Source organism: Sturnira hondurensis, unplaced genomic scaffold (genome assembly GCF_014824575.4).
Source record: "Sturnira hondurensis isolate 20B ecotype Veracruz unplaced genomic scaffold, ASM1482457v3 Scaffold0024400, whole genome shotgun sequence".
Taxonomy (NCBI): Eukaryota; Metazoa; Chordata; class Mammalia; order Chiroptera; family Phyllostomidae; genus Sturnira; species Sturnira hondurensis.
The window spans coordinates 244,551-258,845 of record NW_028097031.1 but is presented as its reverse complement, the minus strand read 5'-3'; the positions used below and the strand labels follow the sequence as shown (position 1 = coordinate 258,845).

At 47.3% G+C, this 14,295-nt stretch overlaps 1 protein-coding gene across 3 annotated transcripts in view; it reads left to right on the top strand.

Moving 5' to 3' along the window:
• Nucleotides 1-8,279: 8,279 nt before the first annotated feature.
• Nucleotides 8,280-14,295, top strand: part of PAIP1 (poly(A) binding protein interacting protein 1) — a 28,998-nt gene continuing 22,982 nt past the window's right edge. The window contains exons 1-2 of one of the 3 annotated variants that reach the window (XM_037038525.1): nucleotides 8,280-8,377; nucleotides 9,556-9,701. In XM_037038525.1, coding sequence (XP_036894420.1) covers nucleotides 9,606-9,701 — 96 coding nt within the window. In that variant the 5' untranslated portion in view covers nucleotides 8,280-8,377; nucleotides 9,556-9,605. The other 2 variants (XM_037038524.1, XM_037038526.1) reach the window with 2 other exon arrangements.

Below are 14,295 nucleotides of genomic sequence, written 5' to 3'. Positions count from 1 at the left end.
CTTTCCCCACGGCCTAAGGTGGTCCAATGGGGTTCCCTCTCTGAACCAGCAACCAATTCCGGGAAATGGGTTTTCAGTAGTGGGACCTGTCTAAAGTGGAGGAAGCAGAAGTTAATGGTTCAAGAAGCCATCCTAAATTTGAGGGTGAAAATGTTTGTCATCCTTCTCCCCCACCCACCTTTATTCAGCATTTCGATTACACCTACTAATTGCCCAATTCCCTCTGCGCTGATCTTTTTCTCCAAGAACTACTAAGGTACCCTAAGGATTGCGATGCTCACTCTGCCACTAGGGGGCGCTTTAGCTGCCGGATGGTCTTTGTGGCAGCTTTTGAGTGGAAGACCAATGACGATAATTTATGGCATTAACTCAAACATTTTAAGTAGCTTCAGGGAACAATTCACTTCTGATCTTAAACTTAGCAGGCCTGAAAACGGCTTATAAATCCACAGTGATAATAAATATTCTTTGTTTCCTAATCCCCTTAATAGGCTCAAGAGTACAAAAGAATACAGCCTGCATGCTGTTTTAGGGCACTAACATAGTTAAAAATCTGTGTAATAATTGACAGTTTACACAGCATGTTCACAGGTATTACCTCATCTGATCATTTTGGTAACCGAAGTAGGTATTGTTACCCCTATTTTAAGATGAAGAGACTTAAATGGAGGTCTTCTGACTCAGTGATGCCGGGTGGGGAAGAGTGTCCCCAGGGGGTGCACAGCTGGTCTGTGGAGAGGGAGGTACTAAGAGAAGCTAGGAAAACAGAGGAGGAAGACCCTCTGTGACCCTCGAGGCCCCCTCACATCCCCTCCCCATTCTCTTGTGTGGGTGATATGGATTGCTCCTTTATCTCATTTGAGAGGACACCTTCTCCCTGAAGCCTTTCCTGACTTCAAAAACCCGAGGCGGAGTGAGGTGCTCTCCCATTAAGACCCCAGTTTTAACATAATTATAGCACTTACCACTCTGTACTGTTATTGCCTGTCTGACTGCCGTACCGAAGCTTAATGAGAGTGGATATTTCATCGTATTGACTCAAAGTCGTCAATGCCTAAGAGACTGGCTTTATTAGGCAGTCAATGCATATGGCTAAAGGAAGAAAAACGTGGTGAGTGTCCTGCAGGAGGCAAAACAGAAAGAAGGTGCTGGCTTTTGATGTCATGCCAACAGCTTGAAGAGACTGTGCTGGAGAGGTAGGGAAACCAGATAGGCCTGGAACAAAAAGACCACTCCTTAGCATTTATACATTAAATACGGATGTTCCTAATTGTCTTTCGAATGCCAGATTTGCACTGAAAGTAGCGTTTCCAGCTATTACATTACCTTGCTGCTGGCCAGCGAGGACCTCAGTTCAGTTCATTGAATTGTGCAATGACTAGAATATTGCATGTTGCAATTATTGCAACCCAGCACTTTCTCGGTTCCACTTTTTTTTTTTTACTTTTTTTTAAATGGTAAAATTTCTTTTTAAAATTTATTTAATTATTTTTCAAGTACAGTTTTCTGTCTATGACTCCCATCCCATCCCACCCCCCCTGCTCCCCCCTCCCTCCCATTTCCACCCTTCTCAGTTGTTGTCCATGTATCCTTTATATATGTTTCTCTAAATCCTTCCCCTATTTCCCCTGAAATTCCCTCCCCTCTCCCCTCTGGTCACTGTCAGCCTGTTCTCTAAAGGTGAGATCATATGGTATTTGTCCTTCAACACCTGGCTTATTTCACTCAGCATAATGCTTTCCAGTTCCATCCATGCTGTTGCAAAAGGTAGGAGCTCCTTCTTTCTTTCTGCAGCATAGAATTCCATTGCATATATGTACCATAGTTTTTTGATCCATTCATTTACTGATGGGCACCTAGGTTGCTTCCAACTCTTGGCTATTGTAAATTGTGCTGCTATGAACATTGGGGTGCATGTGTTCTTTTGGATTGGTGTTTTAGGGATCTTAGGATACAATCCTAGCAGTGGAATTGCTGGGTCAAAAGGCAGGTCCAATTTTAGTTTTCTGAGAAAATTCCTTACTGTTTTCCATAATGGTTGTACCAGTCTGCAATCCCACCAACAGTGAACTAGGGTCCCCTTTTCTCCACAACCTCTCCAACATTTGCTGTTTGTTGCTTTGTTTATGATAGCCATTCTGACTGGTGTAAAGTGGTATCTCATTGTGGTTTTAATTTGCATCTCTCTGATAGCAAGCGATACTGAGCATCTCTTCATGTGTCTCTGGATCCTCTGTATGTCCGTCCTCCTTGGAAAAGTGTCTGTTCAAGTCCTTTCCCCATTTTTTAATTGAGTTAGTTGTCTTCTTAGAGTGAAGTCATGTGAGTTCTTTGTATATTTTGGAGATTATCAGTTCAACTCTTATAACTCACGCTCTGACCACCACTGGCTTTCTTATCCAGCTCCCTTATTTCTGTGTATTTCTCTTGATCCCTCTTCTCTTCCAGTCAGTTACTTGCCTTCCATCTTCAACTTTTTCTCCATCTGGCTCAAACCATGAACAGCCTCTCAGCCTCTTCCATCTGTCTCTACCCTTCTGCCCTAAGCACACGGAGAAATCTCGCCAACCCAACAGGCTTCTCAGTTCCAGCATCAGGTTGCCAAGAGTTGCTAGACAGAGAGATCACAACATTGTTCGATGTTGCCTCTACAAATCCTGCTCTCCGACCTCAGTGGGACCTTCTGTACCACCCAGGGGTCCCCCTATAGACCCCCTGCTTCTCCCAGAGCAGTTTCCATGGCCATGCTTTCCTCCAGATCCCTCTTTCTGTGCCTCCCACCCTCCCAGCAAAGCCCCTGCCTCCTTTTTGACTGAGGGCGAGACCATGTCCAGTTTCCAGCACCTCTCTTCTCCTGCCATCTATCTGCATCTGCTTCCGTTTTTCAGTGGAATAGCTTTCGTCCCACCCATACCCTAAATTTGTGACCTGCCACCTCCTCTGGTCCTTAATTCCGTTTTACCCCTTTTCAGTTTGCCTTGTCTATAGCTAACAAATACACCTTTCTCACATCTTAAAAAAATAAAAAAACTACAAGAGCAAAACATCTTTAATACATTTGCCTCCGTCCCCTAGCTCTCCCACTTGTTTCACACCCAGGCTTCCTCTGTTTCCTAATACTGACACGTGCTTGCACCCAAGCCACTCACAAATCTCTGTCACTCCCATAATATGATCGGGATGCCTATTTACTAACTGAAGTGAGAAATGCAACTCAAACGGAGTAGAGCGTGTGCATCAGCGGAAGCCAGTTACTCTGGAGATGAAGGATAGCGTACTCGTTTAACATGTGGACTCTGGGTCCAACAGAACCGAGTTGCTCACTAGTTATACGAGTTTAGGCAAACGAATTAGCCTCCCTGAATCTCAGTGTTTTTATTCATGAAATGAGGTAAGAGTATCTACCTCGTACAGTTGTTCTGAAGACTAAATGAGATAGTTAAAGGAAATAATCCATGCAAAGCATTTACTTGAAACATAGTAAGTGCTAAATATTAGCCATCGCTTTTGTCATTGTTCCTTTCAAAATGCAAATTTAACAGACAGTCAAGTTATGATCAGAAGACTGTGTGGTGGTGAAGGGGACTTGGTTCCTGGGGTCCTTCACTCGGGAGGGCAGGATGTGCCTGGAGGGCGGAAGCTCAGGAAATGGCACACTCTTAGGGATCCTTCAGAATCCTACTTGTAGGTGGTATCGAGGCCACGTGTGACACTCCAGGGACCCCCCCTCCTTAACCTTCCATTCCCCACAGGCTTCTCCCAGTTTCAGCCTTATGTAAGGTGAACAAGTTCCTCTTCTTCAACCTGGCCATGAAATTGGGTGCTTCTCTTTGTACTTCTGCTCTCATATACTTCTCATAAGTCACCTGATTTCTCCCCTTGGCTTCAGCCATCAAATCTCTAGCTGTAGGCAACACTCCCTCGAACTCCAGCTCCATAGCTTAACTGTCCACAGAGCAATTCCATGTGCCTGCTCCAGGTGCCAAATGAAATGCCCCAAATGTAATCAGCGAGCATCCCATCTGTAGTGACAGTCCGGCCACTTCAGTATTCCTAAGGGACTGAGGCACCAAAGCCAGAATTCTAGAGTCATCTAGCTTTTATGCTAGATGACTAGCATCTAGAATTATACTCATCTAGCTTCTCTTTAAGCCTCACACACAACTGTCAACCACAACTGTTGACACACACACAACTGCTAGATGTCCCTAACCATCTCTAATTGGGTCTTTCTCTCCAATCTCACCACCATGACCTTAATGGCTCTCATCACTTCTCTCAGCATTCTGCTCCAGCCACCAAACAGGACTTTCTGCTTCCGGCCTTGCATACCTCACACCTGCTAATCTCACACGTCCTCAGCACTTAGAACAGCACCTGGCTCAGGGTAGGCATTCGGTAAATACTGAATGAATGAAGCCCTGGCTGGTGTAGCTCAGTGGATTGAGTGTGGGCCGGGAACTAAGGGGCCGCTGGTTCAATTCCCAGTCAGGGCACATGCCTGGGTTGCGAGCCAGGTACCCAGTGGGGGGCCACGTGAGAGGCAACCACACATTCATGTTTCTCTCCCTCCATTCCTTCTCTCTAAAAATAAATAAATAAAATATTTCAAAGAAAACACTTAATGAATCAGTGGGTAAGTTCCTATCCTCATGGAGTTTAAGTCCAGCTGAAAGATCTGCACAAAACAAGTAAGCACACGACATGAGATCCCAAGGAGCATTCAAATGCTCAAAGATGTACTGGAAACCCAATCCAGATGGGAGTTGCGTGTTGACTGGCTGGGACTGCATTTCACAGCCTACGCAAGAGACTAGGAGAGGAGGGTAGTTTACGCAAAGACCCAAGAGAACAAGCACATCCACTTATTCTCCTCTCTCTTTGAACGATGCCACCACTAACCTGTATGGACATGTAAGTTGTTATGATGATTTGGGCAGAGAGGAGTGAACCAAACAATTTAGGAAAGAGTTGGGAATGATGGAATAGGTTTATATGTGTTTGGTTTTTTAAACTTTTTATAGAGACCATTGCAGGTACACCTGCAGTTATAAGAAATACGGAGATCTCATCTACCCTCCATCCACTTTTCCCCAGTGGTAACATCTCATGTAACTATGGGGGAGGGGGCAAAACACTGGAATTATGTTCTGGAGGGTGGGCCCCTTATAGTCCAGGATTCCCCCACTGAGTGAGTCTTCTAGGGACCCATCTGTATCAGTGCACCAGCTGGTGTTACTGTGAGAGGCTGCGTTCAGCTACAGTGATTTTTTACAGGCTCAACATGATCTCATGATGGGTGATTTATGAGCACACCTGCCCATCGCTAAGAGTTCAGTTTTTCACCAAAAAAATGGAATGATCCCCATGCCCCACGCTCCCTATTCACCTGACCTCACTCCCTCCACCCCAGCAACTTTTTTTTTGTTTGTTTTCATGGATGAAAAAAGTCCTCAAAGGGAAATATTTGGCCCACGTGGAAGAGGTGAAACAAACAAACAAACAAACAAACAGCAGAAGCACTAAAAGGCATCAAAATTGAAGTGTTCAAAAACTTTTCTGAACTATGGAAAAAACATTTTGATAGGTATATTGCATCAAACAGAGAGTACTTTGAAGGTAACTGAAGTTTAAACATGTAAGAATAAATACACAATTTTAAAAAACATTTTATTTTTGGACAGAGGGGAAGAGAGTGAGAAAGAGAGGGAGAGAAACATCGATGTATGGTTGCCTCTCGCATGACCCCTATCAGGGACCAGGCTGGCAACCCAGGCATGTGCCCTGACTGGGAATCGAACCAGTGACCCTTTGCTTCACAGGCCAGCGCTAAATCCACTGAACTACACCAGCCAGGGCTAAATACACACAATTTTTAATAAGTAAATTCCAGGCTGGGGGGTGCCCCCCTTGTATAATACACAGCCAGAAATTTGACAATACACAATCCACCTACCTTAGTTTACCATGTACTCATTTGTGTGTGAACACACGCACGTGTGTGCGGCCTCTTGGCATTCTGCAACACCTACCACATGGCATTTAGCTCTAAAACTGTACCCAGATGAAGTTAAGCCCTCAGGATACTGTGGCACCTTTTTTCTTAAAATGAGGATGATTAGAATGTCTACTGCTTCGTAGGATGTGAGAGTTACATAAAATAACGAAAGTAAAGCTCTCGGCGCAGCATCTGGCACACAATAAACACTCACAAATGTTAGGTATCGTTATTATCGAAAAGCTAATTCCATTCACGCTATCTTCAAATCCATCTTTCCTATCTAAGAGCAGAGCTACAGTTACCTCAGAGTAAGAAGGGAAAGGCAAAAGATACCATCTGAGTTATCTAACTTGCCCACCAAAATGGGGCTGTTAAGATGCAGATAAGAAAATCTGCACAAGTACAAAAGATGTTGCCAAACAAGTTCTAAGGGAAGAAAGGGTGAAGGGTGCAATCAAAAGTGGAAACAGGTTGGGACCTGTATTTCCCCGGGGCATGCAGGACAACACTCGAAATGAAGGAGAACAGAATATGTCACTTTCACCTTATTTTAACTTCAAGTTTCTAAAGAAATAGCCAGTGCAAGGACATGCTGACCCTCCTTTGTCCCCTGAAATCAAAAGATTAATCTCCCACAGGAAGGTACCCTCCCTGGACCAAAAGGGTAAAAGGCATCCTTATCACCAGAGAAGGGGAGGTCAGAACTGAGCAGGCCGTGTAAGCAAGCTTTATTACCTCATCGCTAATTTGCTACTTCAAGCCCAAACCTCGTTGCTCTGCCCATTCTTCACAGGTTTACTGCCTCCTCGTCTAACAGGTGTAAAAGCTGCCTGCTTTGATCACTTCTAGGGAGTTTCCTATTTCCATGGGCTCACGTACATACAAAATTAAATTTGTTTTTCTCTTGCTGACCTGTCTTGGTCAATTTAGTCACCAGAACAACCCACCAACATGGAAGGGGAGAAGGGAAAGCTTTTCTGACCCTGCACGAGCAGGCTGTTCGTGAGTCTTTCCTATGTAACAGAAAATCCCAGGCAGGAAGTGGCTGATAAAATCCATAAAAGAGTGGATTTTAATGTTATGATCATTAACTCACCTAATTTTCACACTGTAATCTCGTCTTGCCTTTAACAGACAACTTATAGCTACAGCATCCTTACTTTGTAGATGAGGAAACTGAGGCTCAGAGAAGTTAAATTCCTCACTTACTCAAGATCACACAGGCTTTCACCGTCAAGGCCAGGACCCAAACCCAGCTCTGGCTCCTTTGAATTCTACATTCTTTCTCAACACCACGGAACCAGCCTTATTGCTAGCTTTCTCTCAGCTTCATTATTTTTGCCAACCATCAGCAGCATGAATCATCATCGCCTTCATTAAAGCCATGTTTTCTCACTTCTTTAGGTAAAGATGTCAATGTTTTCTGTATTAGCAAGGAGAAAAAGGTCAAGATGAGCTTTTGTTCTTAATTGAAATGATTCTCAAGATGATGAGATTGAAAAACATTAAGCCCTGCTTAAAATACAGGGTTACAACCAGTTTGTGGAGACGTTCTGCATCCTTCATTTGCCTTCAACGCACTCAGGCCTGATTTTAAAAAAAAGTTATCTACACATAAGGTTTGTAAAAATTTGTTGTGCGATGCGCTAGCCACTAGCCACCTGTTGGCTATTGGTTATTTAAAAATGTGCCTAAACACAACTGAGATGCAGAACGAGTAAAACTACACATTGGATTTTCATGAACGTGAAAAATCGCATTAATATTTTGTACTTATTGCATGTTGAAATGATACCATTTTGAATAGAGTGGGTTAAGTAAAAAATACATTATTAAAATTCACTTCACCTGTTTCTTTTTTACTCATTTAATGTGGCTTCTAGAAAACGTACACAATTAATTACAGAAGTGGCTTACATTTGTGGCGTGCACTATGTATTTATTGTACAACCCTCGTAGGAAATGAGACCGAGGGGAGTTTCATCCCAAGCTAGTGTATTTCCTTAAAATTTCCAGAAGGGAAGGCAAAAAGGTAGAGACTGAAGCGCGGTCCCAATAGGTGTGATCTAGAGTTAAGTGGCTGCAGTGAATTGAAAAGGCGGGGGGCCTACCTCGGCTCTTTCTGCTCCCGCCCCCTCCACGAAAGAAGCGGGTGTCGGAGCTCCCTCCACCGGCGGTTTCCCCGGCCGGGCTGCGGGCGGCGGGCCGCTCAGCAGCCCACCAGTGAGCCACACACCTGCGCGCCCACCGAGGTGCGCGTCCGCGAGCCCGGGCGCCGGCCCCACGCCCCTCCCCCCGCACTTTTATTTTCCCGGCATCAACCGTCAGCCTCGCGCTTCTCTTCGGAGAACCACGCGTAGGTCGGGCCCGCACTGGGTAAGCGACCCTGTCCCCGCGCCCGGCCCCGCGGCGGGCGGGAGGGTCGGGTCCCAGACGCCTCCCGCCGCGGGTCCTGCTGGGCCGCGGACGCTTTTCCGTCGCGAGCGGGGTGGCCGCGGCGGACGCGCCGGGGGCCTCCGGGCCGCGGGGGGCCGCTGTGACCCGCCGGGGCCCCGCAGCGCCGGAGGCGGGGTAGCGGGCTTCAGGGGCTAGTCGGCGAGCGGCGAAGGAGGGCGCTCGCGGCGGGTGTTGCAGCTGCCGTCCGCTTCTCCCGCGGCGCGGAGGACCGAGCAGGGCCGCCCGCCTCCCGTTCCATGAGGCCCGAGTGAGCGCGCGGCCCTTGGCGCCTCCCCGCGTCCTCCCCCCCCAGCGCAGAGCAGCGCGGCGCCTCGGCGCCGCGGCTCCGGAGAAGCAGGCGGAGCATGTCGGACGGTTTCGATCGGGCCCCAGGTGCTGGTCGGGGCCGCGGCCGGGGCCTGGGCCGCGGAGGGGGCGGGCCTGAGGGCGGCGGTTTCCCGAACGGAGCGGGGCCTGCGGAGCGGACGGGGCACCCGCCGCCGCAGCCCAAAGCCCCGGGCTTCCAGCAGCCGCCGCCGCTGCGCCAGCCCAGGACGGCCCCGCCGCCAGGGGCCCAGTGCGAGCTCCCCGCCGGCCCCCCGCGGCCCGCGCCGCTCCCAGGTACGGAGCCGCGCCTCCCCGGGCCCCGGTCCTCCGGGCCCCCGCGCGCGCTGTGTCCCCCTCGCCCCGCCCCCGAAGGCAGCCCCGAGGGCCCGGGGTTTCTGGTGGGGACGGCCCGCGCGGGTCCGGAAGGTGGCTGCGGGACTCCTTTGTGCGCCCCGCGGGGGAGGGGCCGCGCGCCGGCTCCGAGTGCGGCGGTCGGGGTAGGAAGTAGCAAATCGTCGCCCCTTCCTCGGCCCTCCGAGGGGACATCTTGGTTGAGCAACCACCTTTTCCTCGCGGACTCTTTTAGAAAGACAGCATCCCTCACGCATTCGCAGAGGAAGCAAGTGTGTCCCCAAATGAGCGAGGGCAAGTCTATTGTTCCTTTTTGCAGGCTCTCCGTACCTATCCTAGCTCTTGTATACCTAGTCCTTCTCAAATGGCTTTTCGCTCACAGTAAGTTATTGAACAAAGGTATGAACGCATCTAACGCCCCCCCTTTTTTCCTTCCTCAGAACAAGAGAGACCCCAGGACAGTATTTCCCAGCAGAACTCGGAGTCAGCGATGGCTAAACCCCAGGTGGTGGTGGCCCCTGTATTAATGTCCAAGCTGTCTGTGAACGCCCCTGAATTTTACCCTTCAGGTTATTCTAATTACACAGTGAGTACACCCTTTATTACAACTCTAAGCTAATGGGACTGGGTGATGTGGTTATTACTTCATCAGTCAGAGCACGCTGCTGTTTTCTGTACTGCACATAAAAACCCGAATTCATTGAACTCATGAGGAAACAAAACTGGTTCAGGAATGTATTTTGTGGTTATATTCAGAGCGTCAGTGTAAGGTGGAGAGTAGACTCTTTTCTGTTCTGTTCGCTGCTGTGTTCTCAGCATTTGCAGTCTCTCTAGGCTGGTAAAACTTGATGTAGGCAAGGACCGCTCACCTTCAACTTATAAAACAAAGATTTTTGTCCGGACTTTACGGACACCCTAAAAAATAGGAGCCTGACAATGCTGATTTTTCATTTAAATTTAGATTTAGGGTAAATCAAAGTGGTTTTGAGGCGAATTTGTCTAGGTTTTTGAATGTTGAGAAGTACACATCTGGGCTCTTAGAAGTGTTTCTGGTTCTAATTAACTCCTGTTGCACAGAAATGTGTAGGGGTTTTGATAAAGTGTTTAGGTAGGTATAAACAACTCTTACAAGCTTTCAGATTGATCTTTGTCAAGAACTTTTTTAATTGGTCACATTTTTCTTCAATACCAAGACAAAACAGCACAATTGGGGTGTATAGAAAGGAGTTCGTTCTGCTAAGTAAATGCGGAGTAATTAATAGCAGGTAAGTGGGGCAGGAACCATTCGGGATTGACGTAATTAATAGTTTAGCGTTAGTCCTACCTTTCCTGTCCCTTAGCTTTATTGACATATAGTGCATAAAAAGGCTAGCCGGAAGCTTCAACTCCTGGGCACCCCATATCCAGTCAGGAAAAGGAACACTATAGACATCCCCAAAGCCCCCTCTCTCTCCTAATATTTGTTTCTCACTTCCATTCAACATCAGAATTCATCCCTGTTGTGGCAGGTGATTGGAGATGACTTACTGTCGTAGGTGGCTTGCTCCACACTGTGTGACTTACCACGGTGCCGCTTGTCTTGAACGTTGGGGTAGCTTCTTTGGGGCTGTCATGAATAAGGCTGCTCTTCTTGGCCGTGTCTTGGTGGATATTCACCCTTGCTTCCGTGTGGTATGTACCAAGGAGTGGAATTGCTGGGACCCAGAGCAGCCAGCTTTGGCAGAGGCTGCCGGCCAGTTTTCCTGAGACGGCTCCTCTGCACGCTTGGAGAGTGGGATTTCCAGGTGCTCTGCTTACTTGGCCACACTTAGTATTTTCTGTTTTTCAAGTTGAGCCATTTTAGAGTGTGTGTGGTATCTAGTTGTGATTTTAATTTGTATTTACCCAATAACTAATGGTAGCACACTTTTTTTTTCTTTGCTTCCATTTTTGAGAGGAAGTTCGGAGAAGCTGCATTTCACAGCATTTAGAAACTCACATGTTAGGAAAAAGCTTTGGGGCTGGAAGGGGGAAAACGTAGGCATAGCAGACAGAGCCATTTATGTGGGTTGAAAGGAGCTTTCAGTCCTGTAAAGTAGAAGTTGAGAGCAGCCTGGGTTCTTGCCAGAAGATTGTATTTGGCCCAGAGACGAAAGGAACCATTGGAGAGCCGTGAGTAGTTGGGTAAACTCTTGCAGGTGCTTATCTGCTGATAGCACGGAGATCCGTCTGTTTATGACTCTGTTGACTGAGCTACTTCATGGTAGGAGGGACACCATTTTTCGCAGTTTTATGTATTCAAGTGACTCCTGGGCTGGCTGTGGAGCGGTGTGTTGAGCTGCGTCAGTCCACTCACCTGAAGCCACTGTCATCTTTAGGCGTTCCTCGGTGACCTCCGAATGGGTGCCCTGCTCCGTTCTCCAGAATGGGTTGCAAGCTGGCAGCCTGTGGCTCACATGTGGCCCGCAGCTGTGCCACCTTTGGTCCTGTTTTTTATTTTTTGAAAGGGTTTTTAGCCCTGGCTGGTGTGGCTCTGGAACAAGCACCAGCCTGCAAACCAGAAGGTCACCCATTCGATTCCCAGTCGTGGTTCGGGCCTGGGTTGCCTGGTCCCTGGTTGGGAGTGTGTAAGAGGCGGCCAATGGATGTTTTTCTCGCATGTTGATATTTCTCTCCCTCCCTTTCTCCCTCCCTTCCCCTCTCTCTGATAATAAATAAATAAAATATTTAAGAAAAGATATTTAATAAGTTACCAACACTTAAATTAGATAGTACCCGTCTGAATTTTCTGGTTTCTCTTGAAATTGTAAGATCTGTCATATTGGATTATTATTTTGGTGAAACTTGGCTGAATAGAGGCAGCCCTTTTAGATGGAGTGTGTGAGCTCTAATGTGCTCACTGGCTTACTTCATTTATCTGTAATACATCTGGATTTTTATCAGCACTCAAGTTTGCTGCCCTGCTCTGGTATATTCTCTGGCCTTTACCCTTTAAGCATCTGTCAAGGCCAAGCATTTTTTACAATCCTCTAGACTCCTCTTAGGATAAGGTCTTGCTGTCAGGGCAACCTCCCCTTACAGTAACCGTAACCCAAAGTTAGCTATATTCACTCACTCATTCAACGGTAGTTGAATACTTACCCTGAGTCAAGCACAAGGTACTGCAGTGAACAAAAGGGACAAAAATACCTGCATTTGTGGAGCCTCTGTTCTGGTGGTCTCCAGGCTTGGTCTCCAGAAACCTCTTGAGTCTGCTTTCCTTAGACACGCACATCCGTTGGTCAGTGTCCTCAGCCGAATCTGCTTTCGAGAAAGCATGCTGCTTCTAAAAGCCAGTATCATAGGGTTTCACTGTGCTTTCTTAACCTTTCCGAAACCCTGGGCCCTTTTGTTGTCAGTCCTTCTCATCACTGCTAGGATCTCCTGCTCTCTCTGCCTTCTTACCAGTGAGTTTCTGATCCCTCTCCCTGGCCATTGCTGCCGTTCAGAGAAGCGATTACATCTCCAGTAGTTAAGCACAGTTCATTTACGAGAACCAGAAATTCCACATCGGAATTCATGGAGAATTTATTATGAGACAAAATTTCCCCCCATACACACACACACAAATAACGTTCAAGTTACTGCCCAGTTTTCCTCTGCCTTCCAGTAGTGATGTTCTCCGAAATGTAAAGTTAGTCGTTCACAGCTGGCGCTGCATCTCACCGACTAGTCAGACCTCTGCACACTGATCCCCTGATTGTACTGATACTGCTGTGGGGATACTTACTGGTGCTCTTGGCTCTAAAATCTGTGGTCCTCTCAACCCTCTTCTTAGGCTTTGTTGACCATAGGACGACATGTGAGTTTCAACATGTCACAGTGTGCCGGGTCCTGTGCTAGGTGCCAAGGGTACATTTTCAGTCTTTCGAGGTTCCTCTTAGTTTTGTAAGAACTGAACATTCAATCAAGGTAATGATTTTTACCTTCACTTTCCCTCTCTGTGCATGGTCTCCTGCACTCCGGCGACTCTGTGGCCATCATTCCCTCATTTCAGCCTGTGAACCTCTGCCGCCTTCAATGCTGTGAGCACCTGTGCTCGTTGGCCAGTGTCCTTTCTTCATTTCCCACCTCGCGGCTGTTCCTTCCGCAGTCTCGGTGGGTCGTCTTTCCATTTCGTTAGCTCATCACGGCCTGCCTGTCTGCTGATAACTCCAAAATCTGATTTTTCCTCTGAACTCCTTGTCTCATTTCCATTTGTTTTGATTTCTTCATAAGGATCTCCCATCCAAACTCAAATGTAAAAAAGACTTCATCTTTTGCAAAGCTCTTCTGATGTTTTTATGTCCCAACTAGCTGCACAGGCTACAGCCTTGGTGGTATATCCTCACCTTTCTCTTTCGTACTCTGGACATTGCAGTCCCATTAGCTAAAGTGCAGTTGACCCTCGGACAACATGAGGGGTATGGATGCTGACTCCGGCACACTCGAAAATCCATGTATAATCTCTGATTCCCCCAAATTTAGTGGTCCCTCAGTATCTGTAGGGGATTGCAAATGTGGGCATCCATGGATTTTCGACCCATGCGGATACCCAAATCCATGGATGCTCACATCCCCTGTATGAAGTGGCATAGAACGATGCACACAGTCAACCCTCTACATCCCCGGATGTCCAACTGCAGACTGAAAACAGAACAGGGATTTATCAGGAAAAAAAGTAGCCGCATACAGGTGGACCTGTGCAGTTTGAACCTGCGTGCAAGGGTCAGCCGTCGTCGTGACCATTCCAGCCTCTGCGGGTCTGCTCAGCCGCCTTTTATTCCCAGCGCTTTGGATTTGGTTCTCATTTCATCAGTGTGTTCCAAGTACCTGTTTTGAGGAAATGAGTTTTCTAACTGATATCCCTCCTAATCTCTTGTCACAGAGTTCTTTCTAAGAAAAACAAAACTTAAGTATTCCTCATTTTGGAAGCCATTTAGGTCCACATGGAAGACTGAAGAAATCTGGCACCAAAGAACTCAGAGGAGCGCTGACTCACACGTTAGAGTCTTGTTTGTTCAGAACACTGCCTCCTTCAGCCCAAAGCAATAGGCCTGCCTCCCATTCCTGTCAGGCAGGCACCCGTCTCCTTGGGGCCTCTTTCTGTTTCAGGTTATGTGTTACCTATTCAGGATCCTTCCCTGGCCATTGTTTTTCATAGTGTGTCTCGCTGTCCGAAT